General features: G+C 39.0%; 1 protein-coding gene across 1 annotated transcript in view; it reads right to left on the bottom strand.

Moving 5' to 3' along the window:
• Positions 1 to 23,420, bottom strand: part of KPNA1 (karyopherin subunit alpha 1) — a 41,754-nt gene that overhangs the window by 6,672 nt on the left and 11,662 nt on the right. Inside the window, exons 6-10 of the mRNA XM_074157485.1 lie at positions 15,565 to 15,653; positions 14,550 to 14,649; positions 13,816 to 13,979; positions 12,780 to 12,858; positions 9,682 to 9,807 (exon numbers count right to left, since the gene is read on the bottom strand). Coding sequence (XP_074013586.1) covers positions 9,682 to 9,807; positions 12,780 to 12,858; positions 13,816 to 13,979; positions 14,550 to 14,649; positions 15,565 to 15,653 — 558 coding nt within the window. The remainder of the gene's footprint in view (positions 1 to 9,681; positions 9,808 to 12,779; positions 12,859 to 13,815; positions 13,980 to 14,549; positions 14,650 to 15,564; positions 15,654 to 23,420) is intronic.

The following is a 23,420-nucleotide window of genomic DNA, read 5'->3' as shown; positions in this document are numbered from 1 at the left end:
GCTGTAAGGATTAGGTGCTAGCAACTGAGATAGGCATGACTGGATTTAGGCCAGGAACTGAAAGAGGCCTCAGGAGAAACCCCTGTGTCTACATGGCCAGCAACTGAAGTGGTTGGGGGTCTCAGCATCATTAGCAGGAGGGGACATGGACTAGGGAGCATGTTTCTAGGGTACCCAGAAAAGGTGAATTCAAGGCCGGCAACTGGTGTCAGACTGGATGAAGGGGCCCCTGCAACTGGAGAAGGTGATGAAGTTCCCAGCACCAGCCACCAGGGCAGGATCACAGTCCATAGGGCCCATGTGCCTGGATGCCAGCGACTAGGGGACTGGGGTGAAGTTGAGCAAGGGTCTCGGAACCTCAGCTGGAGTAGGACTGCAGGTCACAGGACCCATGTGCCTGGGCACCAGCTCCCTGCGATGGGGGGATTTACATTATCCCCAAATGTGGTGGTGGGAGTGTAGATCACAGTGTACATAATTAGCTGGCAAACTGGACTACGTGGCAAGTAGGAGGCACGGGTTCCAGGCATGGACAGAGGGCTCATGCTCAAGGGATCTGCAAGTGTGGGGGATGCCCGAGATGAATACGTGCATCCGTTTGCTAGTGAGAATCAAGCTGAACTGAGAACTCGCTGAGCTAGCGAGCGGGAGCCAAGTACAGCAAGTTAAGAGAGCTCAGGATCCAGCCCCGATGCCCACAGAGCCCACGCTGATATTCAAGAGATCTGTGAACATGCACATGTGCTTGTAGATCTAGAGAGCGAGGGCATGCATGTTTTCACTAGTGAACTTCAGTCCTGATCAGGTGGAGAGGAGAAAGGGGACTTGGCAGCCTACACTTGCATTTTACGAGTCCAGGTAGTGCTATACAAGGGTGGTGTTGAGGTGAAAGCCCTTATAAGAACAGTCTGTTAAGGCATGTTAATTATTTTCTACTGAAAGAGCTTGATACAGATCTAGGATAGGACAGGTGAGGGCATTAACATTTTACTATTCCAGCAAAGAACAAGTCAAAAATCTCATTATCATTCCTTAAATCCTCTCCCCAAAAGAAAACTTTTACATGAGATTTATTTCCTTTAGAAAGTGTCTTCTTAAAACCAACTGATTTTAGTACTTAATAAAGAGTATATTACACAGTAGCATGCAGCTAAGTCAGCACATCTTAGCTGACAGGCAGAACATACTTTGAGCCATTTTAATACCAAAAAAAAAAAGTTATGGTAAAATGTTTTAATTTAAACTTGCAAAATAGTAGGAGAATTCCAAAACAAAGGGAACTAGCAATAAGAGGCAGCAAGTGGGAGAATCACAAAAGATTGTTATTGTTTTCCTTGTGGCTCACTCAATTGTGAACTTTTTGCTTCAATGCAAAGACTGGTGGGTAAAATTACTCTTCTCAGAGTGGAGAAATGTGCATTTGAACCTTTTCAGAGGGAACCGCGTCCAGATCTTGCATCTCTTGGGTGAGTGCTCTTATTTCTAATTCTACTTATTTCTATTTCTTATTCTACTGTATGAAAAGGCTGTGGGCAGCATGTGTTTGCCTCCTGCTCTGCAGTGAAGCTGGCTATCTTTACCCAAGCAGAACAGGTTACAACACCACGGTGAATGGCAGCCTCTCATAAGGCACTTCACTGGAAGAGACTGGCTCAAGAGAGCAGCAGATTATCAGTCACTGCATTTTTATGTTTCCTACTGCTCGACCTGCAATGTAAGTGTTGTCACCACCTCACCCTAGCACGAGTCCCAGTTGAAGGTATGCAACTGTCCCTCTGTAGTACAGCAAAGTTTTTCAACTGGCAGTCTGTTGACAGTTGAAACTCTCAGAGCTTAGATTTTTTAAAAAAAATACATTAACTAGGTCAGAAAATAGTTTGCTTAGAATCTTCACTAGATTTCAGAAGCCCAGTTAAGCTCAACCAGGGTGGAAACAATAAAGCATTTACACAGAGAAAGTGCTAGCAGCATCTATTATTGACACCCCATGTCTTGCAGCCTTGCCCACAGTAGTTACTCTTGAAAGGGAACTAGAATGTCTAAGGATTCCTAGCTCCATGACACTTTACATGGGAACAACAGTTATTGTGGCAACAGGCCATGTTTCCCTTTCAGTTAAATCCCTTCTAAGTGATAAAACAGTAAACTTCTGAAACAGAATTTGGTTTTGCTTTTTTCTTGAAGAAAAACATGCCTCAGGCAGAGCAAAACCCTAAAGGGCTCTGGCAGAATGAGGTACCTAAAACTTCTAAGGGCTTAGAAAGCGTTAATTCAAATTACTTTACTTTTTTAGCATTATTATACTGTGTGTGCCTGACACGTGGAAGTGTGTTGAAGACTAAAGTAATGTAGTGCATATGAAAATGATCAGGTAAGCATAGCTTTCAAACAAACTGAACACAGTTAAAGGACTTCAGTTCCACAAGAACTCTGAAAGAAAAAGGAAATGAAAAAGAAAATCAAGGTGTAAATTAAGGACTGATGTACAAACAACTGCAGATCTCACCCTTTGTCACTTGTTCAAATGTTCCACTACTCATCAAGGCACTGTGAAAAATGCCTTGGCCGTTCATGAAAATAGCAGGCAACTACCTCATACGTGCCATAAAGTAAAGGACATTTAAACATTCTTTCTGAGCTCCTGATGCATTGTAAATGCTTGTGTTTATCTGTGACCTCTAAATGTGAACTGAAGTTTTCAAGGAGTGTAGCAGCAGGCCAACAGTAAGCAAGACTTAAAGAAAAACCTGTACCATTTTTAGCAGTTTTATATGGATTTTTCCAATCCAAATTACTCTTTCGCTTGCATGTACGAACAGAACAAAACATACTAACATCTTGCTTCCAACAGCAATCAGCAGCAGACGCACAGGAAAGTGTAAACACTAATCATGTTTACTTTTATTTTTCTCCCTTTTCAGTATTCACAGTTACACCAATGAATTCCAGTTTGGCTACACCTATATGAGACGGTATGTGCTTGTTTGTCCTAAACGCAGCATCTAGTAATTTCTCTGATGCCTCTTCCTTCAAGGATCTTGCCCAAAAAGCAAAGAACAATCATTCGTCATTCACCTTCTTAGATGCCACCCATGTTTCTAGCGCATTCTGCCACATCTCCATTCACTTGTCTCATAGTCTACATGTGTTCCTCATATGGGATCCAGTTGACATCTTATGGTTCCCTCCTTACCACCTACTCCTACCATATCCTCTGAAGATGGATCTACATACAGGGCAACATTTGAGTACAAGAATAAGGATTCCCCTTTTGCAGAGCCCGTCCTTTAATACATTAAACTAACACTGAAATTTTTGCCCAACTGCATCCATTCGCATTTGCTGGAATTGAACTCCACCTTGACTTGTAACTACAAGTCTTTCAGAAAGCTGAAATTGATTTTTAATTGAAATCCGAGTTTTCAAATTTAATTTGAACTGAATTGTAATGCTCAGTCCTTCAGCAAATCTGGCCCTTACTTTTGAAGCGTCAACTTTTTTGTGTTTTGTTTTTTATTTATTTTTTAAAAATAAACGGTATCCCTGTGCTGTGGCCCTCCAAGAGGGTTGTCTGTCTCTTGTAAGCATTCTGTCCTTGTTACTTATTTCAATCAATCTTCTCCACTTCATAGTATTTGATTTTTAAAAGTGAAGCTAGATAAAAGTGAATTTTCAGAGTTTTATGACATCTGCATGGATCTTGAATCTAAATACATTGTAGTCATTGTTAGGGAGCAGGTCTTCAATAGTATTTTGAGCTGCTCAATACCAAGTGAATTTTCTTCTCCTCCTTCGGGTTCCCACAAATAAATCACTTACAGTATGTAAAACCACACATATACATTTAGCATGCAAGTGTTGGCATCATTTATCAACATGTGACTGATTACAGAAATGTGAAAGCAACCAAGTCTTACAGCATGACTGTTTTCCTGCTCCTGCAAGCTCTCTAATTACCTTTAGAAAATCAAGATTACAGTCACCACCCTAGCTGGCAGCTGTGAATATAGCCCTACTGCTATGATCTCCTCCTCCTGGCTGGAAATTTCAGTTCATAGAGGCTTCTCAGTTACTTGTGTTCCAGTTACCTTGTATATTGATTCAATTTACAACTGCTTTTTAAATAGCATAGCAAATATTTGTAAGCCAAAGCTACTTAACAACATAGCATGAGTACAAAACCACTGTTGTCTGAGAGTCAGGAAGGAAGCACTTCAGATCTCAGTTCTAATGGACTTTCATGTTATTGACACAGACATCTAAGCCTATATACTCCACACTGTGTATAAAGCAAACTTCTAGCCAGTTTACACAAGGTTGCTACTGCTGTCAAGAACAACCTGCACTATAACGAACAGCACCTTGTTGAGGTGTCTCCAGCTTTTAGCGTCTGTCCTACAAAAATGAGATAGCAATATACACTGCTGAGGCCTTCAGGTGGAATAAACGAATTAAAGGTATCCTAGCTCTGCTGCCATCAATGTGCTATGATGTATGGGATTCACCACAAGTAAAAGCTGGAAAACAGATTTTGTACTCAAATACAAACTTAAACCTGAAAGAGATTGATCTTTGACTTTTGCTAGTCCTCAAACAAACACAGCTATGTCAGCAGCACCATATTTTGCTCCTAATTGAGACACTTTTTGGAAATCCTGCCACCACGAACAGCACATGAAGATTTTAGACCACTCACGCAAACTATGGCATAAACCAAACACACTTTATATTTAAGTAATCTGATACACAGTTTGCCTGTGTAAACTCCAACTCTGTGTGAATCATGCAATTTCTTTTTCATGTCCCCAACATTACCATGTGGTCTTTTTGGAGAAGAGCCTCTGACAATTCTTAGCTTGTACTTTACCACAATTTGTAAAAACGTATTTCATTCCAGAGCTTTTAAAACTGACAGGCAATGTATCATTTGCTACACTTGCCCGTATCACTTTTCAGCAAGGAAAGGAAACCCTGAAGGTGGAAAAGTATGGCACAGGTCCTGCTGCTACCGTGCCTACCCAGACTCAGGTTTCCAGATGTTCTTGTGAGAACTTAAGGTATATTAGAAAAGAAGTGATAAGTTTCTTAACCTGTCAAGAGGAGAGAACTCCTATGATGTCTTCACTGTCAGATATGGAAGATTGTGTCTGATGTACTGCCTTTCATAGCTTTTCAACGGGCTGCGAAGTTAGACACAGAACATTTTCTGAGGTATGTGATAGCCTTTCATACCCTTCAGAAGGGTCGACAGTCAGGATTTAGCTTCAGATGTGCAGTTCTCCTTCTGACTCCCAGGAAGATGTAGTTCCCCTTCTCCCTGACTGGGGAAGCTATCCACTGAAGTACAGCAAAGCTGTATACAAACTAGGAAATTAACAAACAAAAACTATACTTAGTGACAATCATGACTGCATCAGGATACACACATCCAACCCAAACCTTAAAAGCACAGAAATAAAGAGGGGAAAGACTGCTGTATTCCACCACACTTTTCTGTTGCCTAGGCACTCTTGGTAACACACTCTGAAAGGCTTTCACTTCCACCTTTGGTGGGGGAAAAAACCCAAAGCTCCTGTGCTTTAACATCAGCTACAAAAGAAAGTTCAGCACTTACTTTCACACATTTCATGCATGTTAACTTACATTACCTTAACACTAGATTTGTTTACTTGATTGTGTTTGAGTGCATATCTAATGGTGACAGACTGCTGTCCTATCTTTTAGAAATGGCAGTGAAAGCCTTTGAAGCGTGCTACCAAACAGCATTGTAGGCAGTATGAAAGTGGAAATGAATATAGAAGTCCTTCCCTCTAACTTTTTATTTCTATACATTAGAGTGGGTGGATGGAGGGAGTGTAACCCAATGCAATCTTAAAACAACACTAAATATAGCTCTGTCTGTTAATACCTATTAGATTTACCAAATTTTTTTATTTCCTTCTGGGTGTGCAGAAGAGATTGCTAGATTATGGCCTGAGTATTACCCAAAGTTTCCATAGTATTCTAACATCCCAACTGCTCTGGAGCATCAACACACTAGGCAGATCAGCTGGTAACTTGCAATAATGTTGTTTACTATGCCTGGCAGACATTTAACTTTCAGGAAAAACAAAAAAGAAGTACCACGTGCTGAAATTATTATTATCTGATTCCTGGCTAAAGATTGTGCATGTTCAAAATCCAATTAGTATCACAGAGACCAGAGTAGATCTGGTTACAGTCTGCAACCTCTAGTAGGAACTATCAAGCAACTTGGAGGGACTGGGGAGAAAGGAAAATAAATTGTTTAGTTTAGAGCTGCATCTAGTATTTTAGAACTCCTTCTGTAAGGAAGGCCAACTCTCAAGAAGTAATGTTTGAATTAATCACAATGTGAAACTAATTTAGAGAAAGGGAAAAAAAAACAACTCGTAAATGAAATAGGTTCATCTGTGAGCTTAGTTAAATCAGATATTCTTCCCAAATGGGTATTATTCTTTGCCCTCACAGCTGTTGAAAACAGACTGGGCTTTTATTCTCCATTTTAGCATATGACCATCCTCCAACATCACAGATTAAGTGTTTTTCAGCTGGAATGTTTACAATGATTTTTATATTGAGTAGGAGTTGTCTGAAGTAATACCTCAGAGAAGGAGATTTCTGACAAAAGCAGACATATCAACTCTGGAGCTGAAGGTTTCATTGCACCTTGTAGCTCACATGACATTCTCTACATTGAGACTAGAAACTAAGGAATTAGAGCTTTTCTGGAATTTGTTACACATCTGTGATGAAACTTTCCTTTCAACATGAGGTAATAATTGCAATTACATCTGCAATTGCTAATTTTACTTCCAAGAAACAGTGGCCTCGAGATCTACCAACCATGTTGTAAACTTCTCCAATGTCCTTCACTTCATAACTTTTTCTAATGGGCCTTCTCCTGCAGTTCCAAAAATCTAAGCCTCATGATGGACATGATTTGCAACATGTCATAATAACCAGGATAGTTATCTCCTGCTCAGAATCAGAAATACTAATTTTTTTATCTCATTATTGGGTATGCACTTAGGGCAGTGTTCAACTATGCGTGTGCTCCGAGTTTGAAGGCAGCTCAGTTACTCTGAATGGGGGCCTGAGGAATTCTCACAAGAACTACAGCTTTCACTTTTGAGAAGCTGCTTCTCACATTTTTTTTCTCTGGACTGAAGTAATGCATCAACATGCTTCCAACTTTGTCTGTGACATATCATAAGGCAGCTGCTTTAAGCTGGATTCTTTTAAATCTGCATGTATTTTGAGGATTGGGTTGCCACTGCGTTTTCTTGCATCTGCAACATTCTTATATGATTGGGCATCGTGAAGCAACTGTCTGATAGACTCAGGAAAAAAACACAAAGTTAATAAAATGTGTTGCGCTAGACTGTTCCCCAGAAAATACTCGTAGACTTCCCAGAAAACGCAGAAATGGCCTTCTAGAGAGAAAATACTGGCCCTCCCTGTTTCTAAGGTGGTAGCAGCAGGGATAAAACAGCCAAAAGATTCTTTACTGCAAGAAAAACAAAGGCAAAAACATTTTCACCCTAGCACAAGCAGCAGTAACTGCTTCCTCTGCACTGCTAATTGCACAGCAATTACAATTGCTGACGCAGGAAAAAAACAGTGGTACAGTTGCTGATTTTACACAGCACGCTTTGTTAGAAATTCAACTAACCCACAGATTAATACACAAGCTACAATAAAGGCAGAATCAAAATTCTGGGACCTCTACCAAGATTAGATTAAGTAACCATATCACTCTCTGACAAAAAACATGATCTTTGGTGGTGAAAGTAAAATCTTGACAAGAGAGAGACGGAGCAAATACAACTGCAGATTTCTTCACTCACAGTTCCACTGCCATCTGCCATCCTTACATCAGATAAGAAGGACCCACACAGCTTTCCACCTTGGTAAGTTTTGTTTTCTTGCCTATTCATGTTGGGTAACATTAGCATCTCTGAAGTTAGATGAGCATTTGCTCAGGAATTTTAGCAGAAATGGAGTTATCTTCCCCAGAAGCATTAACTTTATTTCCTATGCTTTCCGAGATGAAGATGAAGACCTTATTCAAGGTATTAAGACTTTACGCTGCTCCTTCAGCAGCTGAATGTTCTTTGTAAGGGAGAATGTATAACCAAAAGATTGCAAGTGCCACCTGCAAAGGATATAATACACTTTTTCCTCAGGAACAACATGCAGCCTTTTTACAATCTTCTGCAAGTCTTCTGCAAAAAGAGAAGTAATTCCCTCCCTTGAGAGAAGAGGGTTAACCACCTCATGCTTGTTTTGATCACACAGAATGAATAATATAGAGCGACCAGATATAAGACTACCAAGTGTCAGGCTGCCTTCCATGGAAAAGGATATGGAAGAAAAGAATTACTCCTTGGCCACTTTTGCCAACGTATTACGAGATTTGGTTTACTTTCTGTGCAAACACGCATTGTTTCTGCCTGGCTACTAACGAGCAAGACAAATATTTCTAATGCCTAATATTTCTGCTATTTATTTCTATTCCTTGTAGAATAGGTATCTCCAACTGCACTTCCACACATCCTCTGCAATCTCTGAAAACACTCTCTGTATCCAGCGAGGGAGAAGAGCACTGAGAAACACAACTTCAGAAGAATTAAATTTGATTTACATGAGGAGACTTTCATTCAACTGCCTTGATGGGAACCTTACATATTTATCAGGTGAAGCCTGATTTCACTATGATCCATTTTTCCATCACCTCTGAAAAAGAGAAGGAAGGAGTTGTCGTCCCTGAAAGCCAAGCAAAAAATTCCCCTAGCATAGCTGTTCTTAAAAAAACTCCATAATTGGGGAGAGGAGAGGGAGGAAATGTAGCTGTTTCTCCTTCACCTAGTCAAAGAAAAGATTTTCTCTGAGGAAGAAAGGGTCGATCTCTCATTTATACCACCTGGAGACAAGTCCTGGGACTTCTTCCTGATGACTGACACTAAGTCCAGACTCAGAACAAAGATGTGGTCTTTGGAAGCCAAAACGTAAAGATTGATACAAGGATTTTCATTTGCTTCTGTGTGCTATCGCTTAACATGAAGGGATTACAAAATTTGGTACAATCAGGAAGGACGTATCCTAACACATAATTGTTCAATTTAATAAAAAGCAATTTTAGATTTGGCTAAGCACAACTGCCCATACCAGGAATTCTAGGAAAATATAAACAGGAATAAAGAAACTATTTCACAATGTATGTATCCATATCTGGTGGTAAAATTAAGAAACTTGTAAAGTTATTTAATTCTCAAAGTTTGCAGCTTGCTCCTTTCTTTCTTAAGAATTTCTGTATCTTAGTGATTGTCAAAAGCATGAAGCAAATTATTTCAAACAAGGTTTTCTTGAGCTTAGCCTCATTTTGTCACTCTAGCATGATCGTCTCTTCCCCCTCTTATAATCTGTAGATGATTATAAAATTAAATAATTCTCATTTCAATTTGAGAGATGATTGGGCCATTGAAACATTCTAATTATCCACAGAGCATATAATATATTTCTGCTTATATGTAATTATGTATCTGTGACTATGTATACATACAAATATGCACTTTATACACAAAAAAACAGTGTATCATCTGATGTATGTTTCTTGTAGCCTGCAAGACAAAGATTACTGATCATAGCTGAAAAGGTTACCTGGATCTGGGCTCTGTTTCCAGCTGTTATGTTAGATATTGTCCAGCATGCTTCCTTTTTGATAGATTCTTTTGGGCTGCTTAGTAAGTGTAGTAAACTCTGCAGGGCTGAACAATTCAGAATTACCTGAATACAAAAGAAATAAAAATAAAAATAAACAAACCACAACTTCGAGGAAATTTAAGATAAAGAATCACAGAAACAAGGAATACAATGTCCTCAAAATCTATGAAGCATATCCCATCAGATGATACCAAAAAGTTAATGAAAAACAAACCAAACAAAAAAACCACAAACCAAACAAACAAAAAAAAACAGATCAAGAACTAAGAAATAAATGTTTGGACTTTACATGTAGGAAAGCTAATGAGCAAAACAACTGAGTAATGCAGGTAAGAGATCATGCCTTCATCATGATTTCAGTGTAACCTGAACACAAAAAGATATTAAGCCCATTACAACCAAACAAAAATAAGATGACAGTATTTCCCTATATCCTTGTTTTCTATATTTTTGTATACTTGGAAGCTCCAACTACTACTTCTTTTTGCATAAGCTGCCACAGTGGGGGAGACTGTTGCCTGTGTTGTGTCCGATGACATTATGAATGGGCAACTGTTTTTAAATAATTGTTAAAAATTGCAACTGTACAGAGCAAAATGTTGCAGGGAAATCTGTATTTGCAAAATAAAAGATTTTAAGTGCCTAAAGTGGAAGAGAAAATGCCCTAGAACAGGTATGTTACAAGACAGAATACTTGATAATGTAATGTTTGATAGCGAAGAGCTTTTTGACCCTCTGAAAGGGCATAACAAGATTCAATGACTGAAAAATTAAAGACTTTTTTTATTATTAAATTGCAACTTCTTACAAATAAATAAAAAATTGGAAGAGCCTACTAAGAAGTATGGTAGTTTTGCCTTGCATGGCAAAAGCAGGCATCTTAGAAAGACAGTGTGGTACAGAATTTTATGAGAAATTTTTTAGCCTGTTTGCAGAGGTCGAAAGGATGAAAGTCAAACTGAATCACGGTGATGACTTCTGATCTTGGAATCTGAATTCCCTTGCTTGTCTCTCTCTCTGACTCCACACACGCTCCTGAAACCTTTCCATTCCAAATTAAGATTAAAAAAAGCAAAGGTTACGGTTCAGGATTTTATCAGATATCTACTGGGACAAGAAAGATTTATTTTTCCCTCACATATACTGTCTATGGTTTTGGCCATCTCCAAGCACTGGCTATTGTTAACTGTTAGAAATGAGACACAAAGCAAAAGCAGGTTTGTGCTCTGAGGCTGTACAGGCAACTGTCTTGTATGTTGCTCACATATTCTGAAATATATCAATTGTCAAAGCCAAGCTCTTCCTTCTCCCTTGCACACGTGCCTAAGGATTTTGATATGTTTTCTGAACCCCTCTTTAGCATACAGCACAATCTGCAGGCAGGACTATTGAATTATCCTACTTAAGCAGTTCTCTAGAATTTTAGGAATGCTCATGGTATGCTCCCCTTGAAAAAACAATTGTGTGCAACAAAAATATTTAAACATTTTCTTGAATAGAAATCTAAGATTTATGTAGTATTTAATGACCTGCACTAGATGCAATTTAGTGATGCCTCATGTTTTTATTTTTAATGAAACTATGAAATCATAAAACGCACCTTGTTCTTATGATTGATCTGCAAAACAAAAGCTAATGAGAAAATACAAGAAAGTCTATGTAATTCAACTACAGAAAAAAAATAGCGTAACAATCAAAAAATCACGTTAACCTCCTCCAGCACTAGTGATAAGGTATTCAGTGTCCTGCTGCTCTAACTCATATTTATCTCTAATCTCATTGCCACAGAACTACAGAATTCCAAAGGATGCATTTATACAAACCAAAAAAAAAAAGCATTGAAAGAAGCCTCAAGGTCAGGAACCTGGACTTTAACTTCAGCATAATTTACGTGCAGGAGTAATTTAGTGCTTTCAATGGGGAATCATAAGCTTTATGCATCTACACGTCACTGAAAGCATGTCTCTGAACTCTTCACGTCATCTCACACCTCTAACTGTTACTACTGCCTCTTGGATGTCCATCTCACTTGCCTCCACTGCACACACCTCCCCATTCACAGCTACTACCGTTTTTTCATCCCATTTCTGCCATCAGCTTTAGCAGAGTCAACAGCCCACCCCAGCAAGCATCTTTGAACCTGTGACTTCAGTTTCATTGTGAACGTCAGCCAGCTCTGCAACACACAGGCATGCTTTTTAGTTTGTAAACTAGAGTTGGAGGCCAGGAGTTAGTAAAGTTTTAAAAGTAATAGCCTACTGTGTACTTTCCTTCCTCATATTACCAACTGAGCCTCACAGCAGGGTGTCAGAACACACAAAGGAGAGGGGGGAAAACACTTTAATACAACTTACAACCACAGAAGCCCCTAACTGGAGCTTCTGCTCTACATGTAAAAAGAGATTGCCACCAGTCAGTAGATCACAGGTAACACATTTGCAGACTGTCTGCTCCCACAGATTTTAAAACCTGATGGGAGCTGATGCCTCTTGCAAAACCTACCAAGCAGCAGGATAACCACCTAGTGCCTCTGAAGCGTAAGGTTTCCTGGCTCCCAGTTTAATTCCAATACAGTGGCGAAAGTCACTGCCTCCTACTGATGGTTCTCCAAGCACAGATCCTCACACGGTTACATACCATCCAAAACCTGACCAGATACTCTTTTGTGGTATATTCACCATAGACGGTCAACAGCATGAAATGTAACAGGCCCCTTCGATAGTCCTACCATGACACGTCATTCAGCATAAAATTCAGCCTAAGAGTCAGATTTGCTTTCAACAAACCAAAAGAGAAAAACTCAAAGGGTACTGCACAGCTGTATACAAATCCCAGGCACAGCTATATAAGAATCACCAGCAGTTCAGGACTGAACACTAAAACAATGAAAACCACCACGTTTTGAGGCAACTAGTGTCATCAATCCTTTGCTTTCAAACCTCAAAATGAACTAGAGGAGGTGCTTGTGTGAATAGGCTGCCACAACTAACAGAAAGATGAACTGCAGTACAACACAAGAGAAAGTGAATCCATACCTGGGTCTGGATATCATCTCCTGTGACGATGTTCCCAACTGCTCGTAAGGCAGGAGACACAACTTTGTAGTCGTTGTGCCTAAAATTACCAAGGAAAGATCTCTGTTAACCATCCTGAAGCATGTCTGTCTTTACATCCATCAGTCAGGAGAAAGCTTCCCTGCTAAATCTGACTTTATTCGATTCAAAACACTCTTTGATTTTAAACTAATGGTAAGTCTTTCTAGGGTTTCTAAATATTTAGGCTTTTAGTTATCATTCAGCAGCATAAAAATAAAATATGAGATTGAAAGAAGACAAGTACTTCAGAGTATAGGCATCCTTGGGATGGAAAAAGTAATCAGCTTTAGCTATGAAATACATTTAATGTAGCATGCACAAAGGCAGAGAATGAGACAGGAACACTGATAGAAGCTGTGTGTTTAACTCAACCATGTCCCCACACAGCTGTCCATTTTCTGTCATCATACGCATCCCACCCTGCACTGCATCCCCCCCATCATCATTGTTAAATCAGGACTGGAATAGGAAGAGTGAAGTAAGGAATTACTTCCTGACCCTAACTCCCACAGCTACACTTTACTGACCAAAGTGTGTGTATACTCTTCTACAGAAAGGGTTTAGGAAATTATTTACATTTCAAGTCCCCATTACTGTCAGTTCTACTAAGTTTTGCTATTTCTTACACTTGTTTCTTTGATATCCTTTGGCAATTTAATTGGTAGGTAATTATAACATGGACCTCAACGGCACAGAGAAAATTCCTGTATATATTATCAATTTTACAAAAATGCAGCTGTTAGATGCAGGAAAAAAAAATCTCTTAAGAAATAGCAAGACTAGCAGATGAGAAGTTCCACTGTTTCTGTTACACATGACAAACCGAGAAGGCTGAACACAGACAGGTAATATTAAAATTCAAATCCTGCTTTTTGGAAATTATTACATTTCAAGGCATAATTAAACTTCCTATTGCCAGAACCTTGATTTTAGGGAAAAGAGCGGATAGTATAGTTGCTCAGAACATATTTCTTACATCAGCAATTCCACAAGTCTTCTGCAGACTCCTGCATCAATCACAGCCTGGATTTTATCATTGGGGCCATCAGACAAATAGGACAAAGCCCAGCAGGCATCAGCTAATACATCTGTATCATTGACAAAGAGCAGCCAGGAAAGTACACTAAGACAAGGTGAAACCTGTAAGACATTAAAGAGAGATACATACGTGGTGCAATTAAAAGGGCCAGAAGATCTATTAACATGTCAGTTAATTTTCTACGTGACATTACAGGACTGGGCACTGGCATCTCAAGGCTCAATACTCAGAAAATTTCAGACCTAGGTAGCATTCCTGTGCAGGGCTGCAGCTACATAAGCAGAGAGAAGCAAGTCAGCAGAAAAGTACTATGAGAATTCTTCAGCCTCTACAGTACAATGTCTGGCAACTTAAACTCATACTTGTCTGCTAAGATGTGCCATACTTTGCACTACAGCAGCCGAGATGTACAAAGATTTGTTATGCTGTGGGATGGTCATGTCCAGTACAGGAAAAATAACAAAAAGCTAGGAGGCAACAATATTAAAACAGTCGTCATGAATGTCTGTCCAAAGGACCAAATACATTCAAAAACTTCATCTGTAAGAAGCCCATACATTGTTTCAGCAGAAGTAGTTTGTAATTTCTCTATTTAGTTTAAGTTTCACTACCCTTATTGCTTATTTGTATACCACCACGTCACAACACATTTTCTTTCAAACATCTCTTACCTTGGCAAAATCCGGAGGAGGATTTTTCCCTCTGCAGAGGTTGGATAGAGCCCATACAGCATTTCGGGTCATAGTGAGACGGTTCTGTTTTGAAAGCAGTCTAAAACAAACCAACAAAAAAATCCAACCTTTGTTTTTTAAAAATCAAAGCCAGGCAACCATGTAGGGTCAACTGCATGAATCATTAAAATGTAGGCCTGAGTTTACTTTAATATACAACAGAGCAAAATATGCTAGATTTTTCTTTCTATAAAAATACATTCCAAGGAAAATCATACTTAATGGCTGGATACTAACACATGCTAGACATGTGAATCCTAGTATCCTGACAACAACAATAACCATTACACTGAAAGCGTGTTCATTTAATTGCTTACGTACTGATGTGGCAGATTAAAAGTTAAAAGGTGCAGGAACTAACTGCGACAAAATTACTCTAAGAAGAAGGATGCGCAGGTAGTTTTGGAGTCTACTCTCTTCATTGAACGGCATTTTTATGTCTAGCGTCTATTTTTAGTTTGTGACTATCAGCCCCACTTTTATATGTTAACTAGTGAAGGGGAACAAAACATCCTCAGAAAATGCGTATAACCAGGTTTAGGATTTCCCAAATGGTCAAATACTGCAACAGGTTGCCCCAGGTGGCTACCAAATCTACCTTTCACATTCCAAATTTGACTGATTAAGTAACTGAGTAACCTAATCTGATCTCACCTGCTATGAAGAGAGGGCTTGACTAGATGACCTCCAGAGGTGCCTTTCAACTTAAATTATTCTATGACTCCATAAGCCCAGACATCCACCCACTCTGTAGAATAAAATAGTTCCAGCTTAGCTGCTCCTAAACATGTTTCCATTTTAGCTCCATTACAAAATGTAGTTCAGGAGCCCCCATTAAAAAGTCTGATTAGTCCACAATAAAAAAAATAGTTATTAATATTCAACACAAAACCCGAACTTCAGTCTTATCAGACACTCAAACAAAATTCTGGAAAATGTATTAAAACAGACTTACTGCAATAAAGGGGGCAGGATATTACAGTCCAATACGTAGTCTCTGCACATAGTGCTGTCTCCAGCTATGTTGCCAAGAGCCCATACTGCCTGCAACGAAGAACAGAATAGTGATTGCTTTCATTCTCACGATTCAACCACTTCAGCGTATGTATCAGAGTGGGAGATACTCTGTTCTCACTGTTAGAGCCTGGACAATATAGAAAAGTGGAATGCATTCTTGTTTGAGTATTACATATATACACTCAAGCTCATTATATGACTCAGGAATATTTACACAGACCTAAGAGGAATACCAAAACAGCCAACACGTGTGTCTCCAAAGACTTTGCAGGCAGACATAACCTTGCCCTGTCCACAACATAAGAGATGAGCTTATCTTCTCAGGCTTAGTAACAGACTAATTCTACACTCCTCCTGGTTCAGAGTTGGTTCAAGTCCAGACGGTTCATAGCACAGGTCAAGCAAGTCTATCTACCCAAAAATGTTTCTGTAGAACAGCCCATATTAGTATTTCCTAAGAAGCCATAAAAGCATGCGTTGTTTATGCAGTCATATTAAGAATGCTGACACCAAGATAGATGAAATGAGACTCTAAATGCAAGATAAACCAATATTCAGAATCGAAGAGTTCAGATGGACATTGGCATATATTCTTTAAGAGAAAACTACACAGACAGAACCAGTATTAGATATATGCATGACATAATGCAAGGACAGATATTTTCTCCCTTGGATATCAGAGCTACTGTAACTCTTCATTTTGAGAATAAAAGATCTAAAATATCAGAATATAATTAAAGCAGCATGAAATCCATTTTCTGTAATACAATAAGAATGAAAGATTTGATTGTTTTTGACATATGTTTGGGTCAAGTGGTGTTTTTGATATCCCTATCCACTAGTATGAGAGCTGTAACTGAAAAAAAAAATTAAACTAAGTCTATACAAAGTATAAAAGTCATTTTATAAATGTCATGTGATTTACAGACGGTATTTTGTCTCACAAAAAAAGTGTATGAAACACACATCTGCTTTTAAGTTACCAAAGGGCTAAATGTCATAGCAAATAGATGCCTGCATCTGCTTACTTGGTAAGACCCATATAATGGCTACACAACACTGGAAATACTTCCAGTACTGCACATAGAAGATAAAAGCAATCTGACTTATCACTGACAGCAGCTGAATGTCTTCCCCAAATTTCTCCTCAGTTGAAGACTATGCATTTATTTGCAGTAAAGTGTGTAACGGTGCGTAACTCTTTCTCCACCTGAGAACAGTTAAGTTTCCCACACAAAATAAACGTATTTTTCTTTATCTCTGCTTGAAATAAATTACTCCTCTAAAAAACTGACAGAGTAAGCCAAATTTGCTACCTTAAGGAAATTCTGAGAGAATCTGAAATAAGCTTATTTATTTATTAGCAGTAAGAAGTCAATTGATTTGTTACATTAGATTTCTACTGTGATATGTTTTTAAAAGGTGGCAAAAAGATGCTACTTCAAAAATCTCCTCCAAATACTCCAGAAGGCCCAAAACACTAGCAAATATCTGCAGAATTAATACAGTTAAAACCAGGTAGCAAAATGTATATACAAAACATAGGTACAGAGGTCGGTTTGCCAGACACAAAAAGTCTCCTCCCCTGTATCAGTATTACCAGTAAAACCATAAATAGATCGATCAATAGATCAAAAGTCCCTAAACTACAAGTTGTTAAGAGACTAGGAGACTATTCTGGGGAAGAATTAGTTTGCTTTGTTCTGCTACTGTTGTCCAGGTTCCTGCTGTCAGCCACAGAGAGAGGGCACCAGATTATACCAACCTTTGCTGTGAAAAAGCACAGCAATTACTATTCTGTGATATCCTCCTTAAATTGATCTACACCAAGAAAACTTATTTTTCATTCCCATTCTTATTATTTTACAACTGCTGTAGCAATGGTTTGCCTGAAATAAAAGTGTAACCTTGGGTCTGGCAGCCTCATGGACTCAAGACGGACAAGGCGGCTACTGGAAAAATTTAACTTAAGAGAGAACGTATGCCAACTCCTGTAAAATGTAATTTGTATTAGAACTGTAAGAAGCCATGCTCATTGCTATGCCTGTATTTCTGCAGCAATGAAACGCACGAGGAAAGAATCAAAGATTTTAACCAGTTCTAAATAAGCTTGTGGATCTTTTAAAAATGTTTAGGGGGGAAAGTTAGAACTTGTAGTCATTTCCTTTTATTGAACATGTGGGTAACTTTGTCTGAAGATACAACCTCCTTGCCTGGACACCCTTACACGTGTTAAAACACCCCTGGAAGCTGTATTTCTCTTGTCTGTGGACTTTGTTTCTGCTATTATAGTAATACCTATTTTTAGGGTTGACAACAGTGATAATCACTTAATCCAGGAATCCATTCTGACCCTAAATGACAGACTGGCTTTGCAACAGCAAATCTCACATCAAAAAGTCTGACCAGAGAAGTCAGATAGCATCTCTGCTGCTTTCCCACTCTTGATTTTCTTACAGCAAGAGAAGTCTGGCTGAGTAGTCTGGTATCACAGGACCTGGTAAGTGAGGATATTGGAAAAAATCCTTATGACACTAATGACTCGTAGTACACAAGATGGCGAGAAATTGAAATATCTTTGAAAATATGCACAGTTTCATTCAACAAGGAAGATGTCTTTCCTTAAGGAATTATTTCATCTCTTCAGATAAGTGAGGAACTTAAGTCAAAGCTCATTTAAACTGTTCAGACACTGCTATAAATACAAAGCTTCATCATGGCTCCCACAGAGGACATGTGAATAATGTCAAATGCCTTCAGAGTTTGTCTGAATAATGCTCAGTGATTTCCATTGCTCCTCTTCTGCATTCCTCAAGATGCAAATGGCTTGCTTGCCATACCATTTTGCCTTCATTCTACACATCCCAAATATTTTCATCTTCTTTTCTGGACAGTTGCAGAGGTTAAAAGGATATTTAATTCCAGTAAATGTCAGAGTTTTTAAAAAAATCCAATTTCGGTACTTTCCAATATCCACATCCAGACCTGAAGATGAAAACCTCTAGTTTTAAGATTTGTAGTATGGCTTTTTAACCAACATCTTAGGTAGCAAAGTTGTGTGTAAACTGAAAATGAAAATGCCGTGTTGTCAATTGACAGCATCAATAATACACCTGTATAAATTTCCATTTATTGCCATAGTGGGGTAGGGATTGTTGCAGGTCTCCAGTTTATTTTACTCCTTATTAAACTATACTGTTTTTTCTTGCAGTGCTGGACAACTTCAGCAGTCAGCAACAGTAAAGCGCAAGTTCTCTAGAGTACTGTTGATCCACATGGTGCCTTCTGTGAATAGCCCTTGTGCTTTCTGAGAACCTTCCACTTTCCCCTGGATTCTGAAGGCTCTCACCCATTATTTCATTGGGCCTTCAGATATGTAAAGCAAGTGCTAAACCAACCACCAACAGTGCATAGAATCTATGCCTCTTGGTAGAGAAGAAATACTATGAAGTGAGAATCAACACTTTATTTTTGGCTGCCGACTTCGGAAATGGAGCTAATGCTGGGATGAAGACTGAAGATTAGCTTGCATACAAGTGTGATTGGATTAGCGGGCACAAGGAAGGATACAAGAAGGGCAGATTCCTAGGAGATAACTTCTACTATGCCCCAACACAGAAAATACCTTTCTTTCAGTGGCTGGGGTGATCACAGTTCCGTTCTCACATCTCATCCACACAAACAGAGAAGGTAGCTCATACTCATGCCTCAACTGTTTTTCCCAATTTTGATTACTATGACCTAGTTAGCAGAACTGCTGATGTAAAAGCCAAGCAGAACTTGGACACCAGACTCACGGGTCACCTCTGCCAAACAAATGATGGTTACCAAAAGGAATAGCAATACAACTAGAAATGGGAAAATACTGAGGGAAAAACACCTTGGTTGCTTTAGATGAAAACACAAACATTCCCAAAGGAGAACAGGGCAGCTGGGAATGCTTCTGCCACCGGCTGTCCAGCAGAGCACAATGACACATATATGTCACCATGAGACGATCTCAGCTGTCTCAGGGAGTGTAATGCCTTGCATGGTTTTTGAAGGAAATTCAACATTCATCAAGGAAACCGAAGTTGACACCTGAGTTTTAAATACTTCAGCAAGGGCACTCGAGAGAACAGCAGTTAGAAGACTGCTGAAGCTAGATCAACCTTAAGCATGTCTAAAGGGCTCTGATGGAGTACTTCAACATAAACAATTTCAGGCTGGCGTTTCTAGATGTCTTTTGGAAGAAAAAAATTGGAATAAGTGGAAGAAAGTTACGACATATGCCACTGACTAAATCTAAAACAACAGCACACCAAAACCAGAGACAAACAAAACAGATGTAGCCAAAGAGTTTTTCATAAATAAGAGAGACATAGCTTCTGTCACAGAACTCAGCTTCTTTGGTGGGAAAAATGGATGCCAAACGGTTTGAACAGTGATCACAGGGAATTTCTGAGAAAGACTGATACACAATGCAAATAATTAAAGAGAAGAGTTAAAGGATGGCAGGGTAATTGAATGTCAGCCTGCATAGCTTAATGGGAATCAGATCTTGTACACAAGATATAATTTCATTAAGATATATGTAGTTTAATAAACATAAAGATTCTCTCACAGTTTTCTTTAAAACCATTAAGAATCACACTAGACTCAGAAACCGGCATATGCAAAAGAAACAATGCAACACATTAGATTAAAACAAGCTTACAAATATGAAAAATAACGATCAGGTAAGGTAAATTGGTATTTGTTCCTGAGCCACTGCTAAGAGAAGTTTGACATAAAAGACAAATTCAACAGTGTAAGTCTGTAAGACTTAGATACTGTAAAACAGAAACAGTGGATAATGATTATCCAGTAAGTCAAATTAAAATAATATTAATTTTTTTTAAATTGATGCTATGATACCTATTCAAAATTATATTATCACTTACATTTCCTTCTACAGAATTACTATCCTACTTAGCACAAAGAATGGCTTACTAGACACAGCCTTCAATATTTCCTTTTCTCTTAATTCTTTACTATACAGTTGCAGGGCTAACTTCTGGCTAATGTGTCCTGAACACGTAGTTCTGTTTTCTGTATTTTCCTGTATTTTTGTAATTCGTTACAAATGCAGCAAGAGTTGCTTGCAAATAATCATCATCATAGCACTACTGTGAGAGAAGGTAAGAACCACCATTTTACACTGGAGAAAATCAAGGCCAAGTATCTTCCAGTTTCAGAAATCCATCCTGAAAAGCCCAGATCTGCTCAAAACACAGATCTAACTACAAAAGTCACTTGCAAAAGTGCTGAGTTGTTCTCAACTACAAATTGAAATGCAAATATTTCACATTGAGCATTCAAAAACCACAGAACTAGTATCTATTTACTGAAAACTGATATAAGCAAGCTGTCCAGCATCAGACACTAAGCAGTAGATACATTTATCTCTGAAACCTGCAATTGCCTTAATCGTAAGAATCTCTTCCCTTTTCTCTCCTTCATTCACTACAGTGTGTTCACACTTTAACAAACAGGGCCACAGTGTGACAAATAATAGTCTCTCTTACTACCTGCTGTTTCGTTACCAGGGCAACAATCTGTACATATACTAAATGAGATGAGAGTCATCTGGAAAAATACTATGCAATTGTGTACTAATGCTATCCTGCAATGCAGAAGTACAAGAGCTAATATTTAAATGCTTAATGTTTTTAATTTTTTAGTAGATAGTATGGTGAAGTGTTTGGGTTTTTTCAAAGCTGTCGGGAACAACAGAATTTCTTTCATGCTGGCCTGCATTAAACTCAAAGTCAGCTTTGAGCAGGGCTGCAACCTCCAGACCTGCAGCACAGAAACCCACCGTGAAAAGGTGTAAGTAACACTTTGCAGTGGTATATTTTCCTTCTTTGCTACAGCTTACTACAGAGCAATTTGTAACTGGTATTTAGTGACTTAGTGGTAACAAAGGGATCACGGATTCAGCACCTGAATTGCATGGAAAAATATTTTCCAGTGATTATAACCCACTCTGACTGCAATCTGAATTTTAACATTGTCAGCAGTTTATTAGGAGGCAGAGGGGGAAGACGACAGATAAACTACTTAACTGTGGCCCCTAAGCTCTTCTGTTAATTCACACATCTTAAGGCTGAAAGCTGCACAACTCATTCTAAACAGGTTCACTCTTCTCACCTGCTCTCTGAACATCAGCAGGGATGATAACAACAACCTAATAAAAAAAAGTTAGCTCTTACGCAGACTATCATTAGGAGCAAAAAAATGGAGTAGCCCTTACCACACTCAATGCACCCATTATACTGAAGGAACAGCACTGTGTAAGTGATGGTTGAATTTGGAAAGTAACGCAACCCATTTCAATCCCAAAAAACCCAAACTCTAAAAAGCATTATATAGCCAAGTCTGGATGGATTTTCACATGGGCAGAACATGGCATGTACCCGTCATTTTGGCAAGCTCCCTATCACAGTTCTAGTTTCTACAACAACAAAGACCTATTTCCTCAAGAAAAGCTACAAAAATGGACCAAAAAAGAAAACCAAACAATCAAAACCAAACCTTATTTCCGCTAATGTAGTTTTCTCAAGCAGCTGAATTAAATTTCTCTTAAAAAAAAAAAAAAACTTTTCCAAAATAATCCAGCCTGACATAGGCCACTGAAATGGGAAGCTGCAGAGTGGAAAAACTAGAAAATTATAAGCAACTGAAAAAAAAATAAAAATCTGTTTGTCTTGTGGAAAATGTTAGGCAACCTTGAGTACAGGTGGTACATTCTGGAGTCAGCTATAAGAGAGAAAGGCAAGTTACACAAAGCAGTCCAATGCTTATGCGTCGGGACTCCTCCAATCATGCATCTCAATACAGCCAAATGCAAGGTCAGACATCTAGGAACAGAGAATAGAAGTCACACTTACAGGATGGAGAACTGAACCCTGGAAGTCAGTGACTCTGAAAAGAATAATGGATCATATTGGATAATCAGCTTAACCTGAGCTCGCAGTCAGCTTCTGTGGCAAAGAGTCCGCAAAAACATCTTGGATATTTACACACCAAAGTATCAAGTAGAAACGAAAATGAGGTACTATCTCTGCAAACAGCATTGCTGGAACAGCGCTACTGGAATATTCAGCACTTGTAATTTCACCACCACAAAAAGATACTGAAACGAAGCAATGTTCAGAGAACGGTCACCAAAAAACAAACCAACCACCACAGAAATACCCCCATTATGAGAATTCAGAGCTTAATTTCATTTGCTCCAGAAAAGCTTAAGCTATGGTCTGTGTGGGAGAATGGCTAGCTGAGAAGGGTCACGTAGACATGATCCAGCTGGCCGAGCAAAAGTTTGAGAAACATCGGATTCAGCCCCCGTAACTACTGGGCTGGTAAAGACACCTCGTCCTTGACTATAATTGTTGTAAGATAACAGAGAGGTTGCAGCTGCTCAGGCATGGGAAAAGAGGATGAAAGTAACTGTAAAGAAGGAACCAAGGGTGGAGTTGATCTTTCTAAGAACTAACCAATCATGAGCTTAACTTTTGTAATATGTATGAGCTAATTATGTTAGAACATAAAAGGGCACTGTGTGAATCAATAAACGAAGCTTGCTGATCACTCATATTGAGTGGCCCTGTCTTCCCTCCGTCGCGACAAATGGCGCCCGAAACAGGGACCCTACAGAGGGCTGAACCTGCGAGCCACGGTCAACGGAGTCTCAGTGCTGGTCCTGTAAGCAGCGCAGGAGGCGAAAGGGATTAAAGGAAAAGGTCCCCGCGCCCGAGAGCGAAAGGGATTAAA

Source organism: Numenius arquata, chromosome 1 (genome assembly GCF_964106895.1).
Source record: "Numenius arquata chromosome 1, bNumArq3.hap1.1, whole genome shotgun sequence".
NCBI lineage: Eukaryota > Metazoa > Chordata > Aves > Charadriiformes > Scolopacidae > Numenius > Numenius arquata.
This window is presented reverse-complemented; position numbering and strand designations above follow the sequence as displayed.